The sequence below is a fragment of the Naegleria fowleri genome (assembly GCF_008403515.1).
Source record: "Naegleria fowleri strain ATCC 30894 chromosome Unknown tig48, whole genome shotgun sequence".
NCBI classification, from domain to species: domain Eukaryota; phylum Heterolobosea; class Eutetramitea; order Acrasida; family Naegleriidae; genus Naegleria; species Naegleria fowleri.
The window spans coordinates 705,165-720,684 of NW_025407980.1; the positions used below are offsets into that span (position 1 = coordinate 705,165).

Here is a 15,520-nt window from a genome sequence, read left to right on the forward strand (position 1 = left end):
AAACATTGCTCTTGCTGCCTGGAATGACTCTACATTCGACGAACCATATTGGATTAGATTGTTAAATCTATAGCCGCAAAAAATAACTGGTTCCTTAAATATATTGACGACCAAAATTCATTTGTAAATGAATATGAAGTTCCAATTGACCCTAGAACTGAATTACTCAATAATGATAGATTATCCTTCACCATGTCAGGCATTGGATCCTTAGACCTTAATAGAACTTGGCATCCATGTACTACCTCCTTTTGGAATAATTATTCACTCAAACCCTTCCAACAAAGACTACTATTTGCCCATTTACATAAAGCAGAAATTCTTAGAGACTTTGTTAAAGATTATCCAAATTGCCACATATGCAATTCCAAGGCCAATTGGGATTATGTTTTTACTTCTTATAACATGTGTGGTCTTGAAATCAAATTATTATACTCCAAATGGGACGACAGTTCTCTCAAATTCAATGTCCCTTTAATTAGTCTTCCCTCAGAACACTCTACTGATTACTCTAATGGAATGGAATGGTAGTATTCAAGAGAAATCATTACAACCACAATTAATTTACCTTTCCCAGCTTTGACTGATTGGATTAACGAAATATATCTCTCATTCGCTGCCTATGTTGGTAGTTGTTACAAAAACGCTACTTGGAACAGTTCTACTGTGCTTAAGAAAGCTAGAGGCTATATTATTAAACCCAAGACTGCAAAATTTGCAACCGCTTGGGAAAATATTACCAATCAGCCTAGCAAGCTCAACTCTGACAACGCTTATTCAACATCCTCAAAAACCCAAACAGACATTCTTTAGTCGGTTAATTGAGCACACATAACCCGTTTATTATTCAATAAACTCATTCCTGAATTTTTTTAATTATTTGACAGGTTGTGGAACTTAATATTGGAATGCATGTCAATCTCAGGACTTGGAATGTTGTCAATGCCAATAATAAGACAGCTTCATCTATTAATTTTGGTGTTGTTGTTGTGTCTTCTTCTTTAAGAATAAAGCGGATGAATGTTGATTCACAAAAATATAGAACAAAACACTTCGAGCACACTCTCGAACTTTTCCACTTGAAGGCCTTCAAAAAATCTGTTTCCATAAATTTGGAAAGGTCACAACAATCAAACACACTTCAAAAAAAACACAATTGTCCATCCCATGATGCAAGTCATTGACCACAATAATCAAATCATCAGCACTCCATCCTTCATGACAGTACACACTGGCTCTTGTCGATGTGGAAATTTACGTTTCTCTGTGAAAGACAACTCGACTGAGTATCGTTCATTGTGTCATTGTAGACATTGTCGACTTGCGACGAGTGCTCCTGTGTCCATGGTGATTGGAGTTTCAAAAGACCATTTCGAATGGACTCAAGGTGAAGAAACTTGGTTACGAATTGCTAAAATTTCAGACCAAATGGATGTCTATTATTGTGGACATTGTGGTGGACATGTGGCTCAGGGAGGTTTGAATTATCCATTTGTGAGTACCTTTGCTTGTGTCTATGATGAAATGAAACAAGAATTTTGTCCGAGGGATCAAGTGTTGAAAAAGGAAGTTGATCAAGTGACTAAGCAATTTTTCACACCAGAGTATCATGTGAATTATGAGAATCGAGTGATTGACATTCCAGATGATTTGCCCAAGTATATGGATTTTCCATCACCCATTGGTTCAGGAAGAATGTACCTTTCGGATGAAAATGTTCATTCAAATGTTTAAGAAAAGTCGTCTTTCTGGAAAGACAGAAGAGAATATAAGTGACGTACTCCATCCCCCTCTATAGGGTCTTATATTCTTAATTGTATGACAGAAACTCTTGCAATAAAATCATTGATTCCAAATGGACAAACAAAGGTCATCTTTTATTCAAAGCAAAGGACATGATCAATGACATTAACACGATCATTATAGGATCAACAATGAATAAAAGACCCATTGGATATTGTCAAAGAAGGTTCAAGTCAATTTGTGTCATTCATAGCGGCAACACTGTTTCTTACACATTTTGTTCTCTTTCTTCGATAATCTTTTGATATTGTTGTTCTTGTTTGACACGAGGAGTGACGCCTGTGCCAGTGTATTTTCTGTAAAAGAGGAGAATGTGATGTTCGGATGGAGAATATCCATACTATTAGTATGAATACCACACAATCATCATCATGTGACGTAAACAGAGTTTCGAAGCAAAATTTTGTATATAATAATATATTGCAAAAGTCAACAAGTCATTATGAAATTTGACATTACAAATGATTAATATTGCCAAATACTTACATGAATCCATCCTCGGGACATTTCAATTCCGATACTTCTCCATTCATTCTCAGAAAGTAATTGTCCACCAAAATGTTTATAAACTTGAATACCAAAATCACGTGGTAAAGTAACGTGGCGATATTCATTTTGATCATCATAGTACTTGTCGCTGTAGTTAATTTCCTTGCTGATATCGTGTTCGGCCATAGTTGTATGAAAAAAGAATGTACAATTTAGAGAGAGAAGTTTGTTGTTGTTGTGAGAGATGTGTTTGGTGTTTTTTTTGTGATGAGTCTTGATTGGTTTCTGAATGAAATCTTTATAACGGTTGGGAATGGCGGGAATTTTCGAAATTTTACAAAACCTTACCAAATCTTATCATTCTTGTGTTAGTTTCCGTGTTTGAAAGGAATAAACACAAAAAGGTTTAGCTTCCTTGATTCAATGTCGAACGATGATGAAATTAAATGTTCTCTTGCAACCACAAATCAAGTATTTTTCAAATAAATGATAAATTCCATAAAATTTACAGTTCGTTGAATTCAAATGTAACGGAAAATCTCTTTCGAAAGAAAAACCGTAAAAAAAATGACGCAATCTCTCTTGCTGCCACAACGACCCGTGTTGGCTCAAGAAGAGGATTACATGAAAAAAGTAGCTCAAATTGTGGGTTCAGTGGATCGGTCGGTGAGTAAGGCCGGAAGTTCGAGTGCAACATTTTTGGCAGGCTCTCGGAAAGAGTTGTATTCACATTTTGATGAGAGTGAGAAGAAGATTGCCGATCGGCAAATGAGGTCCGCTCAATTATGTCGGAGAGCAAAACAAAAAGAAGCTCTGGAGAATATGATTGAAAAGAAAGTGAAACGACCTCAAACGGCATGCACTTCAAGTTTTAAGGCCATCGAAAGAGATAAGGCACCCATTTATCGAAAAGATGAAAATATTCAAACCACACCCGGACAATATGATATAAATTATAATTTAATTGATAAAAAGGAACTCGTTCTCAAATGGGTTCCTCATCAAGAAAAACCGCAAGTGATTGATGAAAATTACAAGTTTTATCTTGAAGGAGATAAATTGTCGACCAATGATGCAAAGGGAACAACCTATCAGTTCAAATCAAAAACAACGAGAGCTCATGGTCATGACAAGAGAAGATTTTCGTATGAGAATGAATTTCTCGAAACAGGTCCTCAAAAAGATTTTGTCAAATTCCAGGAAGACAGATCCACCCTTGTCTTTGACAAGAGCCTCGATCGAAATAAGGCTTCTGAACTCTATGTAAACAAAACCAAACCAAACATGAGAGATTTAATGTATGATACAATTAACCCTGATGTATATAGTCCAACCATTTCGAAAGGTATTATTGATTTTGGTAAATCTAGTGACCGAAAAACTGCACGAAAAGGCTCTCGAATGAACACCGAACTTGTAAAGACCGATATCGAAAACAATCCTCAACTCTCCATGCCAAATTGGCATATTCTTCACCTCTCCAATCCTGAAGATACTCTTAAATTATCGACAGCACCCGGAAACGAACGTCAAACATTCGAGAGAGTGGTTAGTTTTGACAAGCACATTTCACGTGAGGAAACTCCTCCATACAAGAGAATGTTATGGACACCAAGTGCCTACTACAACCAACTCAATGCTTCTGAATTTCAAAAGAAACGAGACGCTGAGCAAGAAGTTGAACGATTCAAGAAGGACAAGAAGAATGCAGGAGATTCTATGGGTCTCAATAGTGAAATGAATGCCTATTCGAAAACTCATCCTAACATTCCTTTTATGTGTTATATGGACAAACAAATCGATCGACATAAGCTAGCTGCAAAACCACCATTAGGAAATGATTTGGATTATATTGTTCAACCAAATGCTTCTTCCAAGTTCGAACGAGTCAGAAACATTTCTTGCATGCCACCAAAGAAGAAAAAGCAAACTCCTGAAATGCAACAACCTAAAGTTGATGACAGTTACAAGTTCTACGTCCCACAAGAGGATTGGAGCTCCAAATCGACCAATTCACACAATTTTGGAACTGACACAAGCCGAGATAAATGGAAAGCACCCATTCAAATGAGGTACAACCCAAAGGAAAACATTGATAATTTTTATGACGCATCCAGAACGCTCGTGGAGGAGCGAATTAAGGGAGACCCGCTGATTCGATGTCAGCTGCCGCGAGACAACAATAAGACCAAATTATTCAAAGCCCAGCACAATTTCCAACTAGATCCAAATGAGGTCTTGGAAAACGTAAAGCCAGGACAAAATCTCAAGATTGGTTTTGTTGACATGGGAAGGATGAAACGAAGAAAAGACATGGCAAAAAATAATGATTTCCCATGTGTTGGATCGTACAAACCAAAATATTCCATTGTGGAGTCAAAGCCAGTGACCTTTACATTTCCAAAGAGTGGAGTTTAATGATAAACTTGTTATTTATGTGTCACTTATGCATTAGTGTTCTGTATAGGAGCATTAGCTTTTAATTGATACTCCTCTCTGGTGGATCAATAAGAGTTAGGGATGGTACGAGTTGGAAAAGTATCGCAATACAGGAATGTCATTCTCATTAAATTTGTGTTCATTCAAAAAGTTTTCAATGTGCAATGGTTTTGCATGTTGATGCCCTTCTTTGAGAAGAAGCTTATTCTTTTGAAAGTAAACGAAAAATCTTGCCTTTCTGATGTATCATTTTGCATATAAATGATGAAGGTGTTTGACATTAATATATATTACATCAATAATTGTCATAGTAATGTATTAATTATTAGTAATATATAAAGATGTGTGTCATTAATATTTTCATAATATATTCATTTTTTGATAGTTTACATAGAATTCGATGATATACTAAAAATATTCACTTACCTGGTCCAATCATGGACTAAACTCTGTATCAAATGCTGTTCCATATCTAAAATATGACTCAAAGTCACATTAAAGCATGCATGTTGTTGTTGAACTTGTTGATAAAAATTTTGAAAGAATAACAATTCGAATTCTTTGCCTAGTGTTGTGTCTTTTCGTTCCTCTTCGGTATGAATTGTAATGTTCTCTAAGGATGCCAGTGATCCTGTCAAATTCATTAAAATCACAAATTTGAAATCCACAATACTATTAGAAATTTGGACGCTGGTTGGAACGGTTAAAAAATTTGCATCGTAGGGATATTTGTATGTTTCGCTATCGAGAATGACCTTGGCACAGTGGGAAGGCACTAACTTCTTAAATAGCAAACAAATTTCATTTCTTAATTGAGGATCGTCGCCTCTCACAATCAATTGGTTTCCAATAATTACATTGTATATAATTGTACGAATTAGTTCTTCGCTTTGATGATACGCCTCCTCTATTAAGTCATCTGAATCAATCAAGTCAATTCCATGTGTGACATGATCCAAATTGTTATTGCTACCATCTAGAGAGAGTTTTGTTAAAATACATTGATGAATGAGTTTGGAAAAATCAGAGAGAGTGTTAAATCCACTTGAATAGTCCCATTCGCTCACTTCGCTCACAATACTTGAAAACGACTCAATTCGTTGCATTTGCGTATACGACGACACTTTGTGTAGTGTTTGAAAATTTTGCATGTCAATCTTTTCATAGGGAAAGTTTGGAATTTGAACCTCTGAAATTTTGTTCTGGAATGACTGCAGCAGTCCAGCGAAGCAAGAATGTAAATCCGAATAAAAATTTGGGTAATTCAATAGAATTGGTAAATCTCGCATTGGGCCTTTAGAACGTTTTTGTCGAAATAAATCTGCAGAGAGTGGACCTCCAGCATGGAAAAACTTATATCCATGATCTTCCACATTATTTCCTTCTTCATTGAGTGCATTGGAAGAGCCAGATCGTTTTTGTTTTTCCTTTTCCTCCAGAAATATTTGTTGTGATCGTGTACGAATTAATTTTACAATTTTTCCAAATGCAGTTTTGAGAAAGGGCCAACAGATGGACAAAAGTGTCATGGAAGGATCCATCAAAACAAAAGCAAACCACCGAGCAAAACCTCTTGCCATACTGTCTTTCACTTTGAAAATGTATGCAAAATTGTAGCCATTAATTTCATCTCCGAACAAAACGGGACCTTCTCTTCCTTGGCCTACTGATATTTCTGCAGAGGTACTTCGAATTGCGAGAGACTTAAAATGTGCAGAAAATGTGGAATTTTCTTGATGTGAACTCACAAATATTCGGTCATTTTCCTTATCCATTGTGAATTGTTCGATCGAGGAAAGCATTATTAATTGTTGAAAGTGGTCTTGAGAAGAGTCTGTCGTTTTTGAGTTGGGTGTGGAGCAGTAATTTTCTGCCACAAATAAATTAGGATTAAATTGTTGGAGATGAATGATCAAGTCTTTTGAAGCAAGAGATGGAATAGTCTCTGATCCATTCAACATGTAACTCCGACTTGAAGTATTACTATTATTCGTTTGTTCATTTGTTTCTGGCTGCTGTTGCTCTTGTTTTTGTGAGGAATTTTGTTGATCGTCAAACATTGAACTTTTCGTCATTTGAGAAAATTGTTGTTTGTGTTCCTCAATAAATTTTTCAGTCTCATTCAAACGTTGAATGTAGTTGATCATTTGTGTACAAAACACAAAAGAGGGACCTTTTTGCTCACAAAATTGTGTCACAAGGATGGCATTCTTGTTATAATTATTGACAGCTGTTGTGGATGATGACTGTTTCTGACACGCTGTCGGTCCATACTGAGATTGCATCATGGAAGTTAATTTACTAGAAGCAGGCTTGATTGGTGAGCTCAAAGAACTGGTGGCCACACTTCCAGAACGTTTTGAAAAATTCTGTGGAGAAAGTTCTATCTGTTGATGTTTTGTGAGGCCGGAAAACGAATTGCCTCTGTTGTTCACTGTCATTGGTGTGTGTGTGAGAGGAGAGGAGCCTTCCATTCCAACACCATTCATAAAACTTGTACTATTAACACTATTTCCACCCAACATTGGATTCGACGTGGTTGTACTAGTAGTAGAAGTTCCGCCGAGACTTGAATTACTTTGTACAGAGGTTGATAGTTGTGTATAATTGTTGTTGTTGTTATTGTTAGTAGTAATAGAAGTACAAGTAGTATTATTGTTTTGAAGTATCTGTAGTACATCATTGGCTTGAACATTTTCATCGGAATTTGAATTTGTCGAGTTCATGCTAGCACCATTCATTACAGTAGTTGTATTATTATGATTATTATTATGATTATTCGTTTCTACATCGTGAGTAGAAGTCGGAACTGATGATGTGGTCGTTCTTGATCGGATCACTGAGCCTCTACCTTTCCGAGAAGGCTTGAATTTGAGATTTTGTTTTATAGATAATGAGGAAGAGCCAATGGTGGAACTGTTTGGAATGATAGTGGTGGTGGTGGTGGTGGTTGAGGCCTGTGATGATGATACGACTGATTGATTTTTAGATTCATCTCCAACTGGACTCCGCTCGTGATCATCAACCATCGGAGTAAGCATTTTTTTCTATTGTGCTGTTTTTCCAATTCTGGAACTGGAAAAAGAAGGATCGAGAAGAATCCTTCTGGAAGGACACACATCGTTTTCATAGGATATTAAATGAAAGATCTTGGAAGAAGAACCCCCATTGAATCAAATGACTGGTCAAGTGCAAGCCTGAAATTTCACATTCAATCCATTTTCACAAATTTGCCATGAACGTTCATGCATTCAATCATTGTAAGTGAATTGTGAAATTTATGGATTCACGAAATAAAAATGTCCAATGTTTCACAAATTCCATCACCCAATGTTCTCATTGAAGGTAAATACATTACTCTCCAACCGTGTAATCCTTCTCAAGACGCTCCCGAACTCTACGAAATGAGTCATGGCTCTCCTGAGAAGGAAAGTATTTGGGAATATTTATATATGGGTGGTTCCAAAGTGCCATTTCACAGTGTTCAGGATTTTCAACAATTCATGGAGAAGCGTGTCGAAAGATGGTTTCTCGAGGAATACCGAATGGTATAGTATGATTGATGAGGATTGGATGGATAAGAAGCTAAAGTTGCAGCATGATCGATTGAAATATGAAAAACAAGACGATGAGAGGATTTCAAACTGGATTATGTATATGAGAAGAAAGAATGGTCATAACAAGTTGTGAGGAAGATAAATATTTGAATTCATATCACACTTGTTAAGTTCTGGCTTGTTTAGCTTTTTGTGAAAATATATTCATTAAATAATTCTAAAATGTTGATTCAAAATTTAAATGGTATTATTGTAATAATTAATATTATTATTATGATAATTGAAATGGTATGTATATCATGGTGACTATGCATGTAAATAGGAATAAGTGCAAGTCCAAGTCAAAATAAAAAGGGTTAATGCAGGAAACATTCCTTCAGTAATGACAGTACTTGGCGAATCAATGACATTTTGAGAAACTCGCATCACAGTGTAAGCCACGCTGTATGAAATGAGAGCAACGGAGACGCCAAAGCTAGCAAATCCAACAAATCCTAGAATTGGAACAATTCCGAAAACTAATCCGCTAATAATGGCATAAATTTGTTTAATCCAGTAGATGGCTATATATTGTATATTTGTTTAGAGAATCAAGAGGGGTCATATAATTTTTAAATAATACCACATTTTGTTGTCATCATCCGAGAGTAAATAATTGTAAAATTGTAAAATAATAACAATGAGTAAAGAAAATAACAACCACTCAACCAATGAATTCAATTCATTGCATTTCTGAATACATACTTTTCAAAACCTCTTCCTTATTGTTCCATTCCGATGAACGATTTAATAACTTTCCGAGAGACATGATGTTAAAGTTATTTTTTTGTTTCAAAATTTAGTAAAATCTTCAACAACTTAGAGCTTGGATGACGCTATCGGAAAACTCTCAATCTTGCGAGAGGACTGGATTGCATCCTATTCATCATGAGGCAACATGAGAGGGATGCACTCACTCATACACAAATCAACCCAATTGGATCCATTCGAATGGATTTCCAAATTGCACCGCACATCAAAAAAAAATGTTTCAACGAGAACATTCCGTAAATCATCTTCATCAGGCTTGTGATGAAAATTTGAAAGAGGACTCTTCTCATTCAGAATCTGATCGAGAAGGAGGAAGAGGAGACTCATCCATGACAAATAATAATTTATCTCGTACTGATGGAAGTTCGAATGGTGGCCACTCACCGACGACGACAACAAACTTTCGAATTGACTATGCAAATTGTAATCCAAAAATTAAGTTCGCTCAACAATCGGGAGTGTGTGCCCATTCGATCGATGCTGTGTTGTTAGCAAGTTTTGTACCGTTGGAGAAGAAGAGTGTCATTGTCAAGAAACAGAACGCACCATTGAAAATTATGGACCTATGTACCGGAAATGCAGTCATTCCACTTTTATTATATTACCGATTGAAATATTTGGCTATGGAAAGAGAGGAAATTAAACAACAGAAAAGGAATAGGTATTTGAATTCGATCAAGCAACAAATGAAAGATAATATTATTATGGAACCTTCTTTGAATCATAATTGTGAAAATGCAACAGCAATCAAACTTCATGAACATTTAAATTCAAATGGTGAGACACAACAAGGAGCATCCAAAAAGTTCCATGAAACATGTTCATTCTTTCATGAGAGTGTTGATGAACGATTTTCAAAAATAGAAATTCCTTGCATGATTAAGGGCGTAGAAATTCAGGATGACATCATTCCATTGGCACAAAAAACATTAGAGCTCAATGAGGGTTCTAGTAAGGTCATTGAAATTATTCATGACGATTTAACATGCGAGGGTTTTGTCACTCAGGCCGGACAAGGAAAATTCGATATTGTCACCTGTAATCCTCCATATTTCAGGCCTGAAGAAGGCGCCATTAATCGTTCAAGTCACATCTCAATTGCTAAATTTGAAATCAAGTGCAACTTGAAAGATGTCGTTTCATGTGCTGCCCAGCTACTCAAAAATTATGGACTATTCGTCATGGTTCATCGTGCATGCAGATTGTCAGACATTCTCGTCACATTGCGAGAGTATCGATTGGAAGTGAGAAGAATTCAATTTGTCTTCTCGAAGAGTGAACGAAAAGGAAGCACGACGATGGAGAAGGATCAACATGCCGACGGAGGAGAGGACTTGTCACAACAACACACCACTCACTCTCACCACTCAACATCTTCAAGTCAAACAAAGAAGAAGAAGAAGAAATTCAATACTAATCAGCCCCAACAACAACAAGTCAATGCAACCACTGCTGTTCTTATTGAGGCTGTCAAAGTTCAGACCGATTCATCATCGAGTAATCACAATAATAGTGGCATGGGAGATGGGAATATTCACAGTTTTTTACATGTTATGGAACCACTCTATTTAAAAGAAGCAGATTCTAGAAATGACTACGCAAAGGAAATTTGGAATGAGGTATTCTCAAAGTTTATGTACGAAGGTCATCATCATCCTCGAGAGTAACCATCCTCATCATTTTTCTCTATTTCTGAATCTGAAAATCCAAATTTGTCAACACATGCAAAAACAACCAAATTCCAAATTTTGCATCATGCGCGACGGGCTATTTCTAAACCTCTTTGAAAAATGCGCTCATCATTATCATCATCACCGCCACCATCACCACTGACAACAGCAACAACAACCAATACGAATAATCGTGATGATTATGATGTTGTTGTTGATGGTGCCCCGTCCATGAGTGGATCATCATCTTTGTTATCCGAACAAGAACCACAACATCAACGAGAACTATCCTCATCATGGGTATCTTCGGAGAGTAGAAGAGAAATCATTGGATCGGTTCAAAGTAACGAGGAAGCTTCGCCGCCGAACAAAGACAATGAAAAAGAAGAAAATAGCAACGGTACTCCCCTCTCTGCCTCAACGGCAGCCTTGTTGTTATCATCATTGCCTTTTGCTTCTTCTCCATTTGGAAAGCTGATGAATAGTAATATGAATTACAACAATACGAACAACAATGAATTGAATAAGTTCAATCATCATGGAGGTGGTGTTGTTGTTTTCAACGAATCCAGTCTTCATGATTACCATGAAATTCAGACTTCAGCTGCAACAACAACAACAACTCTTGTACCCAACAAACCTTCTTCTACAACCGATGAACAAGAAACAACAAGAACATCAACAACAATAAATGATTATCAACAACAACAACACGAAAGGAGCCCTCATACTGTACATGAACCACAACAACAACAACTAGAAGAGGTCTCTTCTCAACAGCAGCATGTGGCATCTCCGAAAATTGTCGCCCAAACTACCACATTGCCCACGACAACATCCACTCCGTTCCATCCTCCAATCTCTCAACAAGTAGCTCTGGCACCAGAAAATACACCTCAACAACAACAATTTTCATCACCTCCTAGGAAGAACAAAAACATCAAATTTCATAATTTTGAGCCTCAATCTTTTGTACATAATAATAATTCTAGACAAGATATCAGCAGCAATGCACCCTCAATGAAACAACAAACAACTCCGAAAGCAACATCAAAGAGCAATGCAACTACAGTTTTTCAATTTTCGAATTATGAGCCAAAACAAGCCATTGGCCTAAATGTAAATTCCAATCACTCCTCATTCAATTCAGCACAACCACTGTTGCCTTCCTCCTCGAAACTCACGCAACGAAGTATGATGATGACCGTTCCTCCTCAAAAACCTCACCAACAAACTCAGCCACACAATTCCACTATTCCTCAGACCACTTCAGTGATGAACCCGTCTTCTGCACATAATTCCCAACAACCACAGCAAGCGATCAACCACCAACTAGGTCAATTTAAAATTACAGACTATTCCAACAATTACGCTCAACCGTTGTCACACATTGATTATCTTCCATCGTCCAGCATGAAAACATCGGAAAATACGAAAAAACGAAACAGCACAGGAAGTACTGAATCGTCATCCTCTCGAGTTTTAAAAAGTTCAAAAACAACATCAAACGCAACCACCACAAATGCAGCATTTTCCAATTTTACAAGTTCTGACTTTGAGGGCTACGTGCCAAGTAATACTTTCTCAGTTACCAATATTGTGCCCATGTCTTCTACTTCGAAAAGCAATCCAGGAATATTAATGTCGTCCGCTGTTGTTTCGACACAAGTAGCAAATAAGGAAGACTCTACCACCTCTAGAGTGAATTATGATTCAAACTTGACCAATAGTAATTCAAAGCAACTACCTTCTCAAAATGTCACGAAAACCTATCCAGAAGACGCTACTAAATATGGCACCTTCAAGAATTCACCTCCGATTCAGACCACCGCCTCGTCATCACTATCTTCATGGACGTTCCACCCGTTTGATAAGACACAACAACCCATCAGGGACCAGTCATCAGGATTGACCTTTCATATGTTCACTCCAAAGAAAAAATAGAGATATCTCTATTTTATGTCATGTGCTTTCAAAAATTGAATGAGACTGAAACTACTTGCCTTCTTCAACATTTTCATGTTTATTTCATTTTGGATTGTTTTGCCCTTCCATCTACGACTATGAGTGACAGGCAAACCGACTTCTTTTTGGTCAATGGAAGTTGCAAGGCTTGTTGGCTAACAGAAATCGGATTCTTTCAATTTCACGCTCCCTCAAAAGTCAAAATAAACCGATCGAAAACGGAAGCTACAAACATTTATGAAGGAATGCTATGAACACAGAAAGAAAGAAACTACACAAAAAAAACGAATCATGGTATTCTTGCTCTTTGAGAATCAGTTGAGCGATACGTTTCTCGCTGGACTTACAGGACTGAGCCCTCATGACGACGAGACCTCAGCAATAGCATCACGAGGCAGTGATGGACCGCAACTCTTTCCAAGCATTATTCCTTTCCAACAACAATCCACAAGCAATGTCACTTCTTTTAAATTTGATTTATACAGGTAGGTTGTTGTTGTATGAATTCTTCGACCACTCATCATTTTCTCATTTTCTTGACCATTCATTTCCAGTGACTTGGTGGCAGGTCTCGATTCACCATTTATAGTGATATTTCTTGGTGTTTTTTTGTTTGCTGTAATATCTTACGCAATGCAATTTAAACAACTCAAGAGAAATCAGCATGTGCTCTTCTGGATGTTATTCGCCTTGACACTGTTTGCTTCTTTTCAAAATATGACAAGATTGGCCAGTGAATTGTCATTCCTGCATCCAGTCTATCAAACAGCATTTCAATTGAATAATTGGATCAAAATGGTGGATCGTTCGATGGCTGCTGTGTTATTGTATACTCAAATACTCATTATGGGTTTAATTAGCTTTGCATTGTAAGTACATGAATTACAGATCATTTTTTTGATTGACCTTTTGTCTTGCTTGACAGCATGAAAACATCACGAGCGACATGTGACATTTCCCAAAAAACTTTCAAGATTTGTCTCGCTCTTCTCATTGTCATTATGGTCATCTTGTTCGTTTTGTTTTTATTGGGACATGTCATGGTCATTCTCATTTTGCACATTCTGCGATCCATTAATGCCCTCTCTCCAAAAGCATCACTTGATTATTCGATTGTCATTTTCACATCTCCCATGATTATTTTGTTGTTGGGATTGATTGCAACGGCTGTGTTGTTGAATGTAAGTTACATTGATAATATTCACATCAACAATATATTTGTTTGATTCGTATGCATGTGTGTGAACCTTGTTTAGACATTTGGATTTCGATTGTTGGCAACCTTACACAGAAGTAAGCAAAAAGTGAAGAATATGATCATGAAGAAGACAGCAACCACCACTAATGCTGCAAACGTCGACAGTGACTCAGTCGCATCTGTGACAGGTGGAGAAGATTCGCCACGAGCCATTCCTAACAACCAAGAGAGTAAGAACATGAAAGAAATCTCCAGCATGGACAATGTGACACTGAAATCTCTTCAAAAAGCAACACTGGAGCATGATCGAACCTATCAAATGAAAAAACAAGCCCTTCGAAGAGTATTGAGCTTGCAAGTTGGCCTTTCCATTTTCTTCTTTGTTCAATTTATTGGATTGTGTTTTATTCCAGGAGCAATTTCATGGCAATTTTCATTGTTATTTTATCATGTCTTTTCAAATGTTGGAGTGTTGGGATTTGTGATCATTTTGTTGTGTATTTATCATCCTTTGAAGGAAGTTCAACGATTGTTTCTCATGAAAGAGATGAACAAGAATGAACAAGAAATGAAGGAAACGAATATGCAAAAAGTTTAATGAATGTCAACATAAATAATTCTTTAAACCACCACTACATTCGAATTACAAGAACGATGAATGATGTGAACCATCATTTATTTGGTTGGCAATCCTTTTTACATGATATCCGTGGTTTGTGTCTGATCAGATCTGTGAATGGGAATGTCAGAAATATTAAGACCTTGACTTGTCTTATTTTGTTCATCCGAGACTTGACTGGTTCCTGGAACAGAGGTCTCACTCAACAGTGGCTTCTCTTCAGGAAGAGTCGATGCTTGCTGTTTCACTTCACTAGGTCCACTCAATGTTGACGATTCTAAAGTTGTGGTTGCTGTTCCTGTTGTAGTAGTGCTTGTCTTTGAACTTCCATAATCCAACAACTTGTCAATGGCACCAGCCAGTGGGTGTATAATCTTACTTCCAAATTTCATGGGTGCCATTGGATGTGGATGAGTAGGAGCATTGTTTTTAGCAGTTTGTAAGTCATTGTGAAGAGTGACTAATTCTTGTTGTGTCAAGACTGCTTTCAATCTTGGAAAAACATCATCCTCTTCTTGTTGCAAATGTTCCAATTCGATTTGAATAAACTTTTCTACTGTCTTGTTGAAAACGAATTTGTCCATGTCACTCTTTTGATGATTGACATTGTCAAGCATGAATTGTAACATTTCCTTATTGAGTTGATCATCCAAATAATTTCTATCACTGAGAAGTTTTCCTCCATCAATCTTTTCAGCAATAAGAGGATACAAATATCTTTCTTCTGCTGAGGCGTGCATACAAATTTCACGTATGAACTGTTCAACAATGCTGTTCTTATCAATTTGTGAAGAAGCATCATGCCATCTGTCAAACAATTGTCTGATCAATTTATGATCTTGAATAAGAAATTGAATTCCATCAAACAAAGCTGTTGATTCTACCATGGTGATATAAAGTATTAAGTAATTGAATTGTTTTTTTGCTCAGTAGTGTACAAAGATGCAACCCATTACTGTCACACTCGACA

The 15,520-nt window shown here is 36.8% G+C and overlaps 10 protein-coding genes across 10 annotated transcripts; 6 read left to right on the top strand and 4 right to left on the bottom strand.

Moving 5' to 3' along the window:
• Positions 1–1,167: 1,167 nt before the first annotated feature.
• FDP41_005997 (uncharacterized protein) lies at positions 1,168–1,734 on the top strand (the record flags this gene model as incomplete). The annotated part of the gene is made up of 1 exon (XM_044709583.1): positions 1,168–1,734. One exon carries the CDS (start codon positions 1,168–1,170, stop codon positions 1,732–1,734), a length of 567 nt encoding a protein of 188 aa, XP_044559958.1.
• A 277-nt stretch (positions 1,735–2,011) lies between these two features.
• Positions 2,012–2,478, bottom strand: FDP41_005998 (uncharacterized protein; the record flags this gene model as incomplete). Its single annotated transcript, XM_044709584.1, has 2 exons — positions 2,012–2,143; positions 2,290–2,478. 2 exons carry the CDS (start codon positions 2,476–2,478, stop codon positions 2,012–2,014), a joined length of 321 nt encoding a protein of 106 aa, XP_044559959.1.
• Positions 2,479–2,859: 381 nt separating this feature from the next.
• FDP41_005999 (uncharacterized protein) lies at positions 2,860–4,710 on the top strand (the record flags this gene model as incomplete). The annotated part of the gene is made up of 1 exon (XM_044709585.1): positions 2,860–4,710. The coding sequence occupies one exon, from the start codon at positions 2,860–2,862 to the stop codon at positions 4,708–4,710; it is 1,851 nt and encodes a 616-aa protein (XP_044559960.1).
• A 96-nt stretch (positions 4,711–4,806) lies between these two features.
• Positions 4,807–7,772, bottom strand: FDP41_006000 (uncharacterized protein; the record flags this gene model as incomplete). The annotated part of the gene is made up of 2 exons (XM_044709589.1): positions 4,807–4,969; positions 5,158–7,772. 2 exons carry the CDS (start codon positions 7,770–7,772, stop codon positions 4,807–4,809), a joined length of 2,778 nt encoding a protein of 925 aa, XP_044559961.1.
• Positions 7,773–8,030: 258 nt separating this feature from the next.
• Positions 8,031–8,285, top strand: FDP41_006001 (uncharacterized protein; the record flags this gene model as incomplete). Its single annotated transcript, XM_044709590.1, has 1 exon — positions 8,031–8,285. One exon carries the CDS (start codon positions 8,031–8,033, stop codon positions 8,283–8,285), a length of 255 nt encoding a protein of 84 aa, XP_044559962.1.
• A 309-nt stretch (positions 8,286–8,594) lies between these two features.
• FDP41_006002 (uncharacterized protein) lies at positions 8,595–9,096 on the bottom strand (the record flags this gene model as incomplete). Its single annotated transcript, XM_044709591.1, has 2 exons — positions 8,595–8,851; positions 9,033–9,096. The coding sequence occupies 2 exons, from the start codon at positions 9,094–9,096 to the stop codon at positions 8,595–8,597; spliced, it is 321 nt and encodes a 106-aa protein (XP_044559963.1).
• A 217-nt stretch (positions 9,097–9,313) lies between these two features.
• Positions 9,314–10,765, top strand: FDP41_006003 (uncharacterized protein; the record flags this gene model as incomplete). Its single annotated transcript, XM_044709592.1, has 1 exon — positions 9,314–10,765. One exon carries the CDS (start codon positions 9,314–9,316, stop codon positions 10,763–10,765), a length of 1,452 nt encoding a protein of 483 aa, XP_044559964.1.
• Positions 10,766–10,888: 123 nt separating this feature from the next.
• FDP41_006004 (uncharacterized protein) lies at positions 10,889–12,712 on the top strand (the record flags this gene model as incomplete). The annotated part of the gene is made up of 1 exon (XM_044709593.1): positions 10,889–12,712. The coding sequence occupies one exon, from the start codon at positions 10,889–10,891 to the stop codon at positions 12,710–12,712; it is 1,824 nt and encodes a 607-aa protein (XP_044559965.1).
• Positions 12,713–12,970: 258 nt separating this feature from the next.
• On the top strand, positions 12,971–14,529 carry FDP41_006005 (uncharacterized protein; the record flags this gene model as incomplete). Its single annotated transcript, XM_044709594.1, has 4 exons — positions 12,971–13,218; positions 13,288–13,602; positions 13,659–13,914; positions 13,990–14,529. 4 exons carry the CDS (start codon positions 12,971–12,973, stop codon positions 14,527–14,529), a joined length of 1,359 nt encoding a protein of 452 aa, XP_044559966.1.
• A 98-nt stretch (positions 14,530–14,627) lies between these two features.
• Positions 14,628–15,437, bottom strand: FDP41_006006 (uncharacterized protein; the record flags this gene model as incomplete). Its single annotated transcript, XM_044709595.1, has 1 exon — positions 14,628–15,437. The coding sequence occupies one exon, from the start codon at positions 15,435–15,437 to the stop codon at positions 14,628–14,630; it is 810 nt and encodes a 269-aa protein (XP_044559967.1).
• Between the last annotated feature and the right edge of the window lie 83 nt (positions 15,438–15,520).